The sequence below is a fragment of the Physeter macrocephalus genome, unplaced genomic scaffold (genome assembly GCF_002837175.3).
Source record: "Physeter macrocephalus isolate SW-GA unplaced genomic scaffold, ASM283717v5 random_613, whole genome shotgun sequence".
Lineage (NCBI taxonomy): Eukaryota > Metazoa > Chordata > Mammalia > Artiodactyla > Physeteridae > Physeter > Physeter macrocephalus.
Window position 1 is genome coordinate 353 of NW_021145992.1, and position 14969 is coordinate 15321.

At 55.1% G+C, this 14969-nt stretch overlaps 1 protein-coding gene across 2 annotated transcripts; it reads left to right on the forward strand.

Moving 5' to 3' along the window:
* The first annotated feature begins 590 nt into the window (after positions 1 to 590).
* MPST (mercaptopyruvate sulfurtransferase) lies at positions 591 to 13186 on the forward strand. Of its 2 annotated transcripts, XR_008616762.1 has the most exons (4): positions 675 to 793; positions 4295 to 4920; positions 7320 to 8181; positions 12966 to 13186. XR_008616762.1 is itself a non-coding variant. In XM_024127475.3 (3 exons), exons 2-3 carry the CDS (start codon positions 4326 to 4328, stop codon positions 7616 to 7618), a joined length of 894 nt encoding a protein of 297 aa, XP_023983243.1. In that variant the 5' UTR covers positions 591 to 697; positions 4295 to 4325; the 3' UTR covers positions 7619 to 7898. The 2 variants fall into 2 exon arrangements, 1 of the variants encoding a protein (XP_023983243.1); XM_024127475.3 differs by lacking the exon at positions 12966 to 13186 and having other exon boundaries at positions 591 to 697; positions 7320 to 7898.
* Positions 13187 to 14969: the final 1783 nt, after the last annotated feature.

Below are 14969 nucleotides of genomic sequence, written 5' to 3' on the forward strand. Positions count from 1 at the left end.
GCATCTTGGGCTTAGAGCCCCCTTTCCTGGGAGGGTAGGGGAGTGGGCGCATGGGGAAGGGTTCGCACACGCCCTCGCCCCCGCCTCTCGTCTAGCAAACCTTCCTGCAGCCTCTCAGCAACCTGGGCTCGCCCGCCTCCTGAATGCCTGAGTCCGGCCCGGTCCAGTGCCCTCTGCCCCAGTTGGGTCCAGGGTTCCCGGGGCACCCCGCCCCGCTCTCGCCACCGGGACCCTCCCCTGGGTGGCAGGTGGTCCGGTCGGCGGCCCAATCCCGAGCGGCCCGGGCGCCTGCCTCCGCCCCACGCCGCCGCACGCACTCGCCCTCGCCGCCGCCCCAGCGCTCGCCCCTACAGGCTGGAGAAGTTGGCAGGTTCAAACCCTGAGCCCGCAACTCCCCGGCCGGCCCACACCATCGCGCCGCCGCCCGGGGGTGGATCGCGCGCCGCCCGCCCTGACCCACGCCCCCGACGCCGCGCCGTGCCCGCCCCCGGCCACCCCCCGGGCTCGTGACGTCTCTGGGACCCCCGAGGACGCGCCGGGGGCGCCGGGCGGCGCGGGGGCGGCGCGGAGCGGGGCTGGGCGGCGCGGGCACCCCCCCCCCCCCACGGCCTGGCCAGTGGAAGGCGCCGGCAGCTGAGGTTCCGAGTGGCTTCGGCGGTGGGCTGTGCCGGAGTCTCCTCCCTTTGGCCGGCCGCAGGTTGGTGGCGGGAGTAGGGGACAGCTGAGAGCGCGGGGAGGGGGCGCTCTGCGCGGGTTCATGGCCGAACCCGGAAGCCGGGAGCCTGAGACTGGGGTAACTGCTGCGGCGCTGCGTTTGCCTTTCTTTAGGGGGAGGTAGATCGTCGAGGTGCGCGGCGCCGGGCTCCCCCGCGGGGCCTGAGCGGAGCAGGGGGCCGCAGTGTCGGAGGGAAGGCACACCCCTGGCTTCACCTTAAGGATGGCTGTCCGCGGCAGCTGGGGGCGGCCCGCAGGGTGGGGTCGGGGTGAGTGGCAGGGGAGGGGGACCTGGGCGGGGGGGGGGGCGGGATCACCTGGTGCCAGCGGAGAGGGGAGGACGGAGAAGCCAGGGAGGCCAGCTGACCCAGAGGCTCCAGGAGGACAAACTGGCAAAGAACTTGCTAGAGTGAAACGAAACTAACATTTGTCAAGGCCTGCTTGGCGAGGCACTTTACTGGGTACTCCACGGGTGTCACGTACTTCCCACAACCACCCTGCGGAGTAGGCCAGAAACTTATTTAAAGACCAGAGAGAGAGGCCCAGCGAGTTGCCTAGCGGCCTGCTATGGCAGTGAGGCCAGGCTGTTTGTTAAACTCGGATCGGAAACCCACCTGGCAGGGGCTGCTTTTGTTTACCTTGCTCATCCCTGAAGACACATACTTTTAAAAAACTGCCTTTGTCCTTAATTTAACCTATTTCATTGTAAATGTATATAATTTAATTTTTAACAGTGGCTGTGTTTAACAACCAGTTGGCCTAATTCCTGAAAATCTAACAACTGGCTCTTGCGAGCTGGCGGGACACCACTGCCCCTACTCAGCTTTTACACATGCTGTTATACATGCCTGGAATGCTCTTCTCATCCCCCTTTAAAAAATTGTTTTTATTCTGAAACAATTATATTCTCACCGAAAGTTGCAAAAATTCATACTTTGATAAGCATTTACCCAGGGAATCCTCTGAGCTTTGTGCTTTGCAGTCAAGGGAGAGAGGGTGCCAGGAAGGACGAGACTGGGGAAGGCCTTGCACAATGCCCAGTCTGACTGGAGCCCTCTTATTCCAGGGCCCACCCCAGATGGCAGCCTGGGAGTCACCCTTCCCCTAGCATAGTTGTGTCCACTCTGGAGATGGGCCTGGGGTCCTTGACTCCCGGAGCAGTCCCACCTGCAGCCATCCAGGCCTGCCAAGCGCATGGGGACCTGGTCCATACCCTTCAGTGACACACACAGCCTGCTCTTCCGGAACCTCATAGGGGGTGTGTGTGTGTGTGTGTGTGTGTGTGTGTGTGTGTGTGTGTGTGTGTGTGTGTGTGTGTGTGTGTGTGTGTCAGGATGACCTCAGACCTCTGAAGTCCCACTCAATCCTGAAATTCTAAGATTCTAGACTTGCTGCTGATGGTTCAAAGGCCACCTATGAAGTAACTTTGAAGAAATAATGGGATTTTTATGAAGCTTTTTTTAATGATGATTAAAACCAGCCATATGCAGGACATTATGGTGGCGCCTCAACGTTCATTATTTAAACTTCACTGTAAGAGGTGAAGGCTGGAAGCTCCACTATAAGAAATGGAAATGGCGCAGGGACCCTCACATGCCAGCTTTCACACTCCTAGTTAAGCAGGGGAGTGAGATTTGCACTGATTTGGAGGGGCTCTGGCTCCAAAATCAGGGTTCTTTCCACTCTAAATGGATCCTTGGGGAAAACACCAAGGAGCCTGAAGAATGGGGCGGGGGGCAGGGGCCGCTGTGGTTCACAATGGGATCTTCAAGTAGGGGCCCGCTGTATCCCCCCAAATTATCTAGCTGCGGCGGAATCCACAGGCACTGCACTGGGACTGCCCCTTAGCCAAAGCCTCTTTGGCAGCCTCACCCTGAAGGTCAAACCGTGGTTCCCAGTTTGAGCGCATCAAATCAGTTTGGACTTCCCCCTCCTCCCACCTTCCCCAGCCTTCCCACCCCAGGCTGAGCTAGCGGCCCCCCGTGCTCCCACTGAACTCCAGAAATTCTGCAATTACGTTGTCTCTTGAGCAGGCCCGTGGCTGCCTTAACTCCCAGGGCCGGACAAAGTCAAGAGTTTCTCAGTGTCCAGCATAGGGCCTGGCCACATGGAAAACATGGCTCCTAAAAGCCAGGCTGCAGCGAGACTGCAGGAGGGCGCTGGGCACCAGGTAACCCGCCGTGGACTCCGTAGGCCCTGGTCGTCATTGACCCGGGGCCGGGGAAGAAGTCTAGCCTGAGAAGCTGCGACCTGGCTGCAAATCCTGAGGCTGCCCCTGACCAGCTCTGTGACCGAGGGCAAGGCATTTATAGCTCTAGCCACCAGTGGTCTTATTCAGAAACAGGCAACCCCACATAGTCACTAGTGAAGGCTGTGGTGTTCATTAGTATATGGCCCGCCGGGGCACTCCACAACACGCTCCGTTCTCTACCCACCCCCTTCCCCTCGGCGCCAGGGCTGCCTGGTACGAATGCAGGTTGCGCCCTGCACAGGGGGTGCACAGCTGGGGGGTGAGTGGAGCTGACCAGCAGCTCACACTCACTCACCCAGCCCCATGCCCTGGTGAGGCTCTGCCTCTGCCTGGCTGAAGGGGCACCTTTCTCTACCCTGCCCAAAGGCACCTAATGGACAGGGCGGGCGGTGGGCAGGGTGGGGGGCTGGGGGGGAGGTGCTTGCCTAGGCGCCCCTCACGTTTGGGGCATCTGTGCCCTGGAAGGCCGTGAGCTGACTTGTCATGGTGCGCTGGTGAACTGCTGTACTCTGAGCTACTGGCCTGCAAGGAGGGAGAGGAGGGGGGGAGGGAGTGAGGCCCTCAGTCACTATGTCCAGAGAGGAAACTCCAGGGGCAAAATCTGACCTTGCTGGCCTGCCTGGTGTGAAGCCTGGCACCACCACTACTTCTTAGCTGTTGACCTTGGTCAAGTTAGTGCACTTCTGTGAACGTCAGTGTCCCCTCTGTGAAACAGTGAGGAGGAAAGCAACCTTCTTGAGGCTACTCACGCAGCAAATAATTGAGAGCCTACCCTGTGTCCTGCAGTGGTGTAAGGTGTGAGAATTAAAGGGCACACAGGGAGGACTCAGTAAATTCCAGCTGCTATTCCTCTGAGGCTGCTTATATAAATGATTGACGAATGAGTGAATTCCACCAGGGACCTTGGTTGATTGCAAGCAAAGCTGAGCTACATCTTCGGGAGGGACTTTGCCCCTAATTGCCTTAAAGTGCCGGCGGGGCCTTCCCCTGCTTGGGCCCTCTCCCTATCCACCCCGCAGCAAGCCCCGGTGAGGGCCCCCGCCTGGCCCCCTCCAAGAGGTCAAGGTCATTCGGTCACTCGGTCACTGGTCTGTGTATATATCCAAGGCTTGTTAGGAAAAAGAAGGGGAGGTCCCGGTGACCGACGTCTGCTTCTGGGTTCACCACCGCTGCTTTTCCGCGTTCCCTGACTCTGACCTCCCTGGGCTCCCCCACCCCTTCCGGCCCTGGCCCCAGCCCCGCCCCAGTCCCAGCGGCACGGGCGTTTCCCTCCCCCGGCCCGGCCGGCCTCTTCCTTGATTCCCTCCTGACATCCTCCTTGTCGCCCAGGCCTGCAGCTCCAGTGTCGCCCGCCGCCGCCATGGCCTCGCAGCAGCTCTTCCGCGCGCTCGTGTCGGCGCAGTGGGTGGCCGAAGCGCTCCGGGCCCCGCGGGCCGGGCAGCCCCTGCAGCTGCTCGACGCCTCCTGGTACCTGCCCAAGCTGGGCCGCGACGCACACCGCGAGTTCGAGGAGCGCCACATCCCAGGCTCTGCCTTCTTTGACATCGACCAGTGCAGCGACCGCACGTCGCCCTACGACCACATGCTGCCCAGGGCTGCGCACTTCGCCGAGTACGCGGGCCGCCTGGGCGTGAGCGCCTCTACGCACGTCGTGGTCTACGACGCCAGCGACCAGGGCCTCTACGCGGCGCCGCGCGTCTGGTGGATGTTCCGCGCCTTCGGCCACCGCACCGTGTCGCTTCTCGACGGCGGCCTCCGCAACTGGTTGCGCCAGGGCCTGCCGCTGAGCGCGGGCAAGAGCCGCCCGGAGCCCGCAGAGTTCCACGCGGTGCTGGACCCCGCCTACGTCAAGACGTACGAGGACATCAAGGAGAACCTCGAATCCCGGCGCTTCCAGGTGGTGGACGCCCGCGCCGCTGGCCGCTTCCGGGGCACCGAGCCCGAGCCCCGAGAAGGTAACCGATGTGCGAGGGGCCCGGGAGGTCCCTGGGGTGCGGGGTTAGGCGCACCCTGAGCACTGCCCTCGCCTCGCCCTTGCCTTTAAAGGCCACCGCGTGGGCTGGGGGCCGAGAATTGGTTTCTAGTCGCCTCACTGGCGTTATTCTAAAGTAGGGGCAATAATACTTGTCCCACCTCCACCCCAAACTAGTTGGGAGCCCAGGGGGCCCAGTATGAGTGTGAGAACCCAAACAGCCCCACCCCAGTACTATGGATGTAGGGGTCACTGCCAAATAGGAGGGGTGGGCAGGCCCAGTTGGGGAAGAGCCCCAAAGAGAGGGGGCTTGATCAGGTCTAGGACCATCTCTGAGGAGGATGAAGCCGGGGAAGAGGAGTCTGCGGTGGAGAGTGAAAGGCCCTCAGAGGGACCGAAGACTTGCAGAGGGCAGGATAGAGGGGCGCTAAGTAGAGAGAGAGGTGGCTGTCCCAGGTTGGAGCGGAAACTGAATATAGAGTGTGGCTGCCCGCCTGGGTTGGGGCAGGGCCTTCTGCCCATGGGCTGGGTCCCCCAGGCAAGGAGCAGAGGTGGGGAGGGGTCCCCACAACGCAGGTGGGTCAGTGGCCACTTTGGTGTGAGCTTTTTAATGATGGGTACCACAGGATGGGTACTGTTATGATACCGAAGGGGAAATGGAACCTTAGAATGGCTACCTTGCCCCAGATCTCAGGAAGCAGCCAGGCATTGAACTCCGGTACCTTTAACTGCAGTGAACAGCCGGTAATCCCCCAGCCATTTGTCTCGTGTCTGCTTCGAGGAAGGTGCAAGGATCTTGGCATTTCCTCCGGGAAGCTCTCCCTGAAGGGCATCCCCCATTCCCCTGCATCAGGGTTGGATGGAGCTTCTGTTTTGTTTCTAGAATAGCTTGGGTTCACCCTGTCCTAGCACCGTTTGGGGTGACCTGAGGGCAAGGACCATCCATGCTCCCAGCGCATCCTAAAGACTAACCCAGTAGCTGGACGGAGTCGATACCCCAGAGAGGTCTGGTGAATTCACAAGGTCCCTGCTACACGGAAGCCTGCAGAGCTGTTGACATAAGGTCAAACTGCAGGAAACTGCTGATAGCCAACCTTTTTTTTTTTTAACATCTTTATTGGCGTATAATTGTTTTACAATGGTGTGTTCGTTTCTGCTTTATAACAAAGTGAATCAGCTACACATATACATATATCCCCATATCTCTTCCCTCTTGCATCTCCCTCCCTCCCACCCTCCCTATCCCACCCCTCTAGGTGGTCACAAAGCACCCAGCTGATCTCCCTGTGCTATGCGGCTGCTTCCCACTAGCTATCTATTTTACATTTGGTAGTGTATATATGTCCATGCCACTCTCTCACTTCGTCCCTCCCACCCTCCCTATCCCACCCCTCTAGGTGGTCACAAAGCACCCAGCTGATCTCCCTGTGCTATGCTAGCCAATCATTTTTGAACCTACATCGGTGGCAGTTTAAGATGGTTCAGCCTAATAGGGATGCCGCCTTGAACCTGGGGGGCACTTCAGCTCAGCCCCCTGGGTGGGGGTGGGGCCGGGGGTGGTGGAGCAACACAGGGCAGCGAGCCAGAGCCAGACCTGGCTTCAGAGCCCCGCCCCAGGTTGCACCGCCTGTGTGACATCTGGCAGGCCACCTAAGCTCTGAACTGCAGCTTCTGCATGTCGAAGTCAGGGCAGAACACAGAGCTTAAAGGATGCAGTGAGGGTCAAATGAGAGCAAGTGTGTAAAGCACTTAGCTCCGTGTTTGCACACACAGGATGCACTCAAGAAACGGGAAGTGATAAAATTAACATGTGCTTCCCTGGCTGTGGCTCTTTACAGGGGTGCTTAATGCTTACCTCAAGCGTGCTTGCTCATTTGTAAAATGGGAGGTAACAGTAAACACCCAGCAGGCCTGTTGTCAAGGTGGCTGAGCTGATTTGTGTACAGGCTCCATCTAAATCAGTGGAGAATATCACCGTCCCCATCGTCCCCACCCCCCAGCCTCAGACCTGGCCAAGCACGCCTCTAATTTGCCACATCGGTCCGGCAGGGAGGGGAAGCGTGCCTTGCTTGGCGGGGTTCGAGGTATGGGGACAGCCCTCCTCTGACAGTAGCCACCCTGGGTTCAGAGCTGAGGCCTGGGTTCAAATTCCAGGCAGCAGTTTGCGAGATGCGTGACTTTGGACAGTTGCGAACTAAAGCATCTCCGCCTGTACAACGGGGATTCCTGTAAACGGTGCCCGGGTTTCCTGGCTGTGAGGACTGCATGAGGTGATGCTTATAGAGCCTTTAGCACCGTGGCTGCATGGAAGGCTCTCAGTACTGCAGGGGCCATTCATACTGCCCTTGTATTTGTTCCCTGCATCTTGCTCTCCCGCTGCAGGCATCGAACCCGGCCACATCCCTGGCACTATCAACATCCCCTTCACGGAATTCCTGACCAAGGAGGGCTTGGAGAAGAGCCCCGAGGAGATCCGCCTCCTCTTCCAGGACAAGAAGGTGGACCTGTCCCAGCCCCTGGTGGCCACGTGCGGCTCTGGCGTCACAGCCTGTCATGTGGCACTGGGGGCCTACCTCTGCGGCAAGCCCGATGTGCCCCTCTATGACGGCTCCTGGGTGGAGTGGTACATGCGCGCCCAGCCCGAGGATGTCATCTCCGAGGGCCGGGGGAAGACCCACTGAGGCTTGGCGGGACACAGGAAGCTCGGGTGACACCCAGCCACCAGCAGTGCCCAGCCTGGTGGTTCTGACTCTGCTTTGACCAGTATAGGGTTTCTTCCTCCAACCCAGGTGGCGCATAGGGTGACATCCCAGAGGCCGGCAGTTCCGCTGCCTTGCGGGCTCTCAGTGGAGGCAGCAGAGAAGGTGGTGGCGGGAGCAGGGGGAGGGGAGCTGCCCACGTGGTGCTGAGCTGGAGCCCCACCTCCCCTCTGTTGAGGAAATAAAACAGTCAAGTGCTAAATCCTTCTAACTGAGGCTGCCTCAGCTTTCCTCGGCTCTTTGGTCAGTGGTTCCAACATGCCCAGCGAGGGAGCTTCGTGGAGCCGGAGGGTCTTGAGGACGCTGTCCCTGCCTTCTGAGCGGTGCTGGGGTCCCAGAGCCCTTCCAGTTCTGTGACTGAATGTCTCCCAGCGAACTGTCTTCTACTTCTACTTCTATGGCTGGGGTCTCCCTTCTGGCTTCTGGGCTATTTAAGGTACATCTGCTGTGCTCTGTCTGGAATCACACCCAAACCCCCCCTGCAGGTAAGCTATACATCGCATTTCAAGACAGAGATGGTTCCAGAACTTAATGGGAAGCTATCCCACGCTGTGGAGTACTGTGTCAGCCCAGCCAGGATGTTCTGGAGAAGGGCAGAGTTTAGCCAAATTGGAGGGGAATCTAGCTCTCGACTCTGAGAGTCACACTTGGAGGCTAACCTCTGGGAGCTGCCCGGGGGTGGGCAATCTGGGGGTTTGATCCTTTCTGCTCAAGGAGAACCCTTCCCCCAAGGCTTCCCCAGTAGGGGCTCCGTTCTCCTCCCTCTGCGTTTGTCTTTGTGCAGAGGTAGACATGGGTGTCTGAGAAGGCCCCCGGCTCCCCCTGTCAGAACCTGGGTTCTGGGTTACCCCTCCCCATCTTCTAGCTCCCGGGGCACCTCTTGGTAGCAAAGGGCCAGGTGTCAGCCAGTACTGGGGGGAACCCTAGAAGGAAAAAAAAACCAGAGGGGGCAGTGACTTACCCAAGGTCACGTGATGGGTTCACAACAGAGCTGGAACCAGACCCAGATTTCTCAGAATTTACTCTTTCTCACCTACAGTCCCCAACACATTTCCTCTGAGGCTGAGTTGTGTCTCCCAAGACCACAGGATTTGTGGGGGACCAACAGGACAGAATCCTGGTTTTCTGAATACGAGGTCTAAAGTAGGCCCCACCTCTCTGAGCCTCAGCTTTCTTATCTATAAAATGGGAATAATACATGCTTCAGAAGAAGGGATTTCAGACAAGGACTTGGCCAAGAGCCCCGTGCTGAGTCCCATCTTTCCAGCTCAGGGTTTCTCAACCTCAGGTCGACTGACATTTGGACTGGATCATTCTTTGTTGTTGTAGGGACTGTCCTGTGCATTGGAGGATGTTTAGCAACGTTTCTGGCCTCTACCCACTAGATGCCAGCAGCACCAACCAGTTGTGAGAACCCGAAATGTCTCCAGATATGACCAGATATCCCCCGAGAGGCAAAAATCACCCCCGAGTTAAGCACCAATGCTGTAGGAGCAGTGGCCACATTTGACCACAGCAGTCAGGACCAGTGTAGACAGGGATCCCCACGTGGAGGGGACCCCTGTCTGCCCATCATAAACCCCTTCCCCTGGGGGCTGAATTTAACAGTTTAGAAACTTCCTTCCTTTTGCGCTGGTTTCAGACAGACCTCATTTTCTCTGCTGGAAATGTCTCTGCCTCTTCAAGGAGCTTGGTTTGTCAGCAAACACACGTGAGGCTCTGATCTGGCTTCTGGCTCTGTTGCCCCATGCAAGGCTGCCTGACTTTGGACACATGGCTGAGCCTCGTTGAGCCTCAGTTTCTTCATCTTTAAAATGGGAGTAATCGTACCTTCCTTGAGCAATATGGGGGTTCAGTGAGAGAATCCATAGAAACTGTTTAGCTTGGTGGCAGGCACAGAGTCAATATCAAGTGTTCTTGTTATTTTTTAAAGGGCTTTTACTTATTCAGCATGTTCAATGCCTCCTGTACCTCCAGCATTGTGGGGGGGGGGGGCGGGGGGGGGGGAACGTGAGTATGGGAATTGTGGCCCTGCCCTGGTTAAAATGGGAGTAATCGTACCTTCCTTGAGCAATATGGGGGTTCAGTGAGAGAATCCATAGAAACTGTTTAGCTTGGTGGCAGGCACAGAGTCAATATCAAGTGTTCTTGTTATTTTTTAAAGGGCTTTTACTTATTCAGCATGTTCAATGCCTCCTGTACCTCCAGCATTGTGGGGGGGGGGGGCGGGGGGGGGGGAACGTGAGTATGAGAATTGTGTCCCTGCCCTGGAAAAACCTCCCAGCCAGGAAGGAGAAACTGGCCCATGGTAATATTTTTAGAGAGAAATAGCGAAATGATCTATTTTACAACAGACTCAGAGATGGTGAGTGATTTGCCTAAGGGCACACAGCTATTTTGAGAGAGGAGCCTAAGTGGAGTTAGAATTCTCAGGGTAGGAGCCTCTCCAGTGGGTTAGGAATACCTGAGTTGGTTTTCCCAATTTCAGGATCAAGGGGAGAAGGGAGTGGAACTCAGGGTTTGGAAACACACATGGTAAGCTCGTGGAAGGTGGCCAAGTGTCTCCCCGGCTCCACAAGGAGACGCCTTGAGCTGAGTTGTGAGATTTAAGCAAGGAGATTTGGTTAGGCTCCCACCCACCTCCCCAGACCCACCATCCCTACCCCGCTAGCAAGGAACCCCGGCTGATTTGAGCTGGGGCTTTTTCCTCCTGGGAAGGTTCTCCATGGATCTGGACAGGTTCAGAAGTGGGAGAAGGGAGATGGAGGCGTGCCTTTCTAGGTTTCTTGGAGCTGTGGTTGGTTTAATTTTGCAGGAGTTGGCTAGGAAAGACCCATGGCCACCCTGAGCCCTGCCCTGCCTCCTGCATGTCTGAACTCCCAGAATAATTAATTAACCACTCCCTGCAGAGTGCAAGCCTTTGCCAGCACCTGTCCCACCTGCCCCATGTGTTCCAGGCAGGAACTTGCAACATCGGACAACGGGGATGATGAAATTTTTGTCTACTTGGCAAATATTTGCCGAGCACCCCCTCTGTGTCAGGAACAGTTGGAAGATTGCCAACCTTGTCTCACCAGCTGCACTGGGTTGTGTCCACTCCCTGGCTCGTTGCCTCCAGGGATCATGGCCCGAAGAAGCCCCCACCCCACACAGTGGGCTGAACAACAAAGCGATACGCTTATTTGGTCCTGGCACTGCTCGAGGCCCCAGAAGGTCTGCCTTCCAGACTCTTCCGGTCGGGGCCTCAGTCATCTCATCTGGAAAACGGGAGCAAACTGCCCTGTCACACACAGGGTGGGTGTGATGTCAGATAAGGGAAAGCTCTAAGGCGTTTTCTATTGTAGGTCATTCCTACTGGAAATAACCCCAACTAGTCATTATATAAGCAGCATGGAGCTTTATTATCCTTAACACATGGAGAATGAGTCATTCGGGAGAAGATGAAATTTTCAGGTTAACTGAAGCTTTATAATTTTAAGCACCCCCAAATTTAACAGAGGGTGGGACACAGTGTACTGAGGGTACCCGAACTCTCTGTAGCTCTGTTTCATCACTTTATTGTGGGGGCAGTTTGCCCCTAAGCTAAATGGCCCCCATTGCCGTGACTTTCCAGTCCTCGAATCCTTGCAACTCCAAATCATCCTTGCCAACTGTCCTTCCCAGTTACTATCTGTGTTCTGCAGAGTCTCCACCTGCTTCTAGGTGGGCCCACTCCCTCTGGATAATGCCCCCTATTCTAGGCCTTAAACCACTGTGTTGAACCAGGGCTTCCAGCAGCCTGCTGGGCTCAGATCCCAGTGTCCGCTGCCTGCTGGGCCCCTCACCCTGGTCCTCTGTCCATGTCCCCTGTCTCAGTGTGCATGGCTACCACACAGGGGTCACCTGTGCCCAGACCCGGCAGCCAGTTCTCCAGATTTGGCCTCCCTTCCGCACAGCCAATCAACACCCAGGCCCGTGATTTCCGCCTCTATTCCGCACAGCCAATCAACACCCAGGCCCGTGATTTCCGCCTCTATTCCGCACAACCAATCAACACCCAGGCCCGTGATTTCCGCTTCTATTCCCACTCCCTTGGTCCGAGTCACCGCCACCCCGCCCCCTGGCCCCGTGCCCAAGACACAGATGCAACCTGTCCAGTTGTTAATTCCAGGGCACACCCTCAGGGACAGGCCCTGTACCAGGATCTGGGGCATGGAGGATAAAGACAGACTCTGAGAGGGGGAATTGTCCTAGTGGAGAGGGGCGGACAGACAGACAGACCATGGCAGGTGTGGCGCGGGGTATCAGAGATGAAACGGAACAGGAGAGGGTGGAGCCGGTGGTTCTGGGTCTGAGAAGCAGCTCTGCACAGGCCAGTAGCCCCTTTCTGTATCCCCTGGACCGTTCCCCCTCGCTCCATGTAGAGAAGCAGCAGGGGACAGGGTTTAAAGCACAGCCTCTGGAGGCATCTGGACCTCCAGCTCCCTGGCTGTGAGTGTGCTTTGATTTCCTCATCTGTAATGGAATAATCCAGTACCCACCTTACAGGATCAGATTCATACAAGCACTGAGAACAGAGCCTGCACAGTAAGCCCTACATACATGCATTATTCATTGCTCCTGCCTCCCTGTGCTGGCCTGGACGCCCTTGAGAGTAACATTTTATTCATGGTTCTCTTCCTGGCCCAGCACAGTGACAGGTCAGGGCTTCACAGATGTTTGACGTATACATATTATTTATTTTTTGGCCTCGCCGCGTGGCATGTGGGATCTTAGTTCCCTGTGCCCCCTGCAGTGGAAGCACAGAGTCTTAACCACTGGACCTCCAGGGAAGTCCCTGTTTGACATATACATAAATATCCTGACCAGGCTAAGAAAGACCCTAATAATCCCTCTTTACCTAGCACTTTCCATGTCCAGGGAGGATGTTAAGTGTTTTGTACCCACTTAATCCAACAACCCTGAGAAATGGGTGTTATTATATTCCCTATTTTACAGGTAAGGAAGATGGTGGCTTAGAGAGGTCAGGTGACTCGCCTGAGGTCCCAGGAAGGGTAGGGCTGGGATTGGAATTCTGGATGGAATGATTTCATCATTGTGAGACAGAACTAGGGAGGGGGTCCTAGATGCGGGAGTGGGGGTTCTGCCTGGGTGGGGGTTTTCAGAAGCCCCGTACAAGCGCACTCACACATGCACACATGCTCACACCTCTGCTCACAGGCGAGGAATAATGGAACCAGAGCCTAACTGGCTTGCCAGGCTACATGTGCACTCTGATACGTTTCTCCAGGACTCTATAAAAGATGCACTTCCCTGGCGGTCCAGTGGTTAAGACTCTGCGCTCCCAATGCAGGGGGACCAGGTTCGATCCCTGGTCAGGGGACTAGATCCTGCATGCCACAGCTAAGAGCCCTCATGCCGCAACTAAAGATCCCGCAGACCACAATGAAGATCTCGCGTGCTGTAACTAAGACCCGGCGCAGCCAAATAAATAAATAATTTTTTTTTAAAGGTGTACTTCCTCTCTTTAAAGAACGTAGTAGCAGTTGGCAGAGAAGAATACAAGGATGGAGGCAATCACTGAGTGCTAAAAACCATGCACAATAATTAGGTGCAAGCATGTGATAAACTGCAGAATTTTGTGGCCCAGAATGAGGTGGGAGGGGCTTCCAGAAGTTCCTAGGTGAGCTGGGTACCAGGGAGGCTTCTGGGAGCCAGTGCAATGGTGCAGCCCCCTAAGGAGGCTGGCTCCTGTCCACTCTTTCTTCTCACCTTCTTCCCCTGTCGGCCTCCACTCACTCTCACTCCTGCCTCTTGTGGCTTTTCCCCATTTCTGAACCATGAAGGGCTTGAAAAATCACATAGATACTAAATGAAACTGCATATGCCTTTACCTTGTGAACCAGCCATCCCACTTCCAGGAATTTTCCCTGAAGATACACCTCCAACAACAGGAAAAGACTTACACATAACTGGGTTACTTGTTACAGCAGTACAATATTTGTCATTGTAAAATATTGGAAACAATCTAAATATACGTGTATAGGAGAATGGTTGAATAAACTCTGGTACATCCACACAATGGAGAGCTGTACAGATGTGAGAAGAGTGAGGAAGATCTCTACAAAAGGATGCGGCCTGATTTCTAGGCTGTATTGTTAAGTGCAAAACAGCAGTGGAAAAGATGCTACTTTTTGTGTAAGAAAGAAGGGGCAGTAAGAAAATATGCATGTATCTGTAATTCCTGCAAAAAGAATACAGGAAGGATAAACCAGAAATTTTATTTAATGAGACTGACTACCTATGGGGATGGGTGGGAACAGTGTGGCACAGATGGGGGGGACACTTTCTACTTTTCTCTATATGATTTCTTGCATTGTTTTGACCTTAAGAGCTATGTTATGTTTTGCACACTCAAAAATTAATTAGATTAACAAGTATGGGTGGAATAAAATGTTAATGCCAATAGAACAAGTAAACCTACTCTACTTCAAATGGAAAATATAACCACACTGAATAGGGGAAGAGAACTAACCCAGTAACTCCCCCCACCCATCCAAGTAACTCTTGAACATGGCTTTTTTTTGTTTTGTTTTTGGCCGTGCCACGCGGCTTGTGGGACCTTAGTTCTCCGACCAGGGATTGAACACGAGCCACTGCAGTGAAAGCACCGAAACCTAACCACTGGACGGTCAGGGAATTCCCTGAATGTGGTATTTTGGCTCTTTCGACTATATATATCCTCTCAGTCAAAAGACAGAAGAAAAAAAAAAAAAACACCTGAAAATAAATATTGAACTCTTGTTAGTAAGTTTGTTTCTCACAGCGTTATGGGTTACCAGTTATGAAGCTATTACAACTGAGCAAATAAGTAAATATATTGCAGATACGGGGAACTGACATTTTCCGTATTGGAGAGAGGAAAACAAATATGGAAAGGCTGAAGGCTAGAATGAAATCCGTGGTGCCGGATTGGAATTGGAGGTATCAGTGTGAACTCAGGATTTCTGAGATAGCGATACAAATAGACATGTGTGCACGCGTGCACGCCTGCGCACATGTTTCCTAACTGGAACTATTCCTTGAGAGGGCCTGGAAGCAATGACACACTAGTCCAAAGAGCGTAGCTAGGGCTTACCTTGGCTCTAAATACTGTTACCATCGAAAGGAATTGGAGGTGCTAGGGTGGGGAAAGTCCAATGTGAGCCTGGATCATTTTGCTGTGCCAGAAGCTAAGGAAGTTCTGGCACAGCAAAAGTGAAGGGCAGGTGTCAAAAGGATACAGAAAAGGGGG

What these genes read in the sequence shown, in the direction of transcription:
- MPST (XM_024127475.3), top strand. Translation starts at nt 4,326, where the DNA reads ATGGCCTCGCAGCAGCTCTTCCGCGCGCTCGTGTCGGCGCAGTGGGTG. An exon ending in CGAGCCCGAGCCCCGAGAAG is followed by an intron (nt 4,921 to 7,319) that starts GTAACCGATGTG and finishes CTCCCGCTGCAG; the next exon opens with GCATCGAACCCGGCCACATC.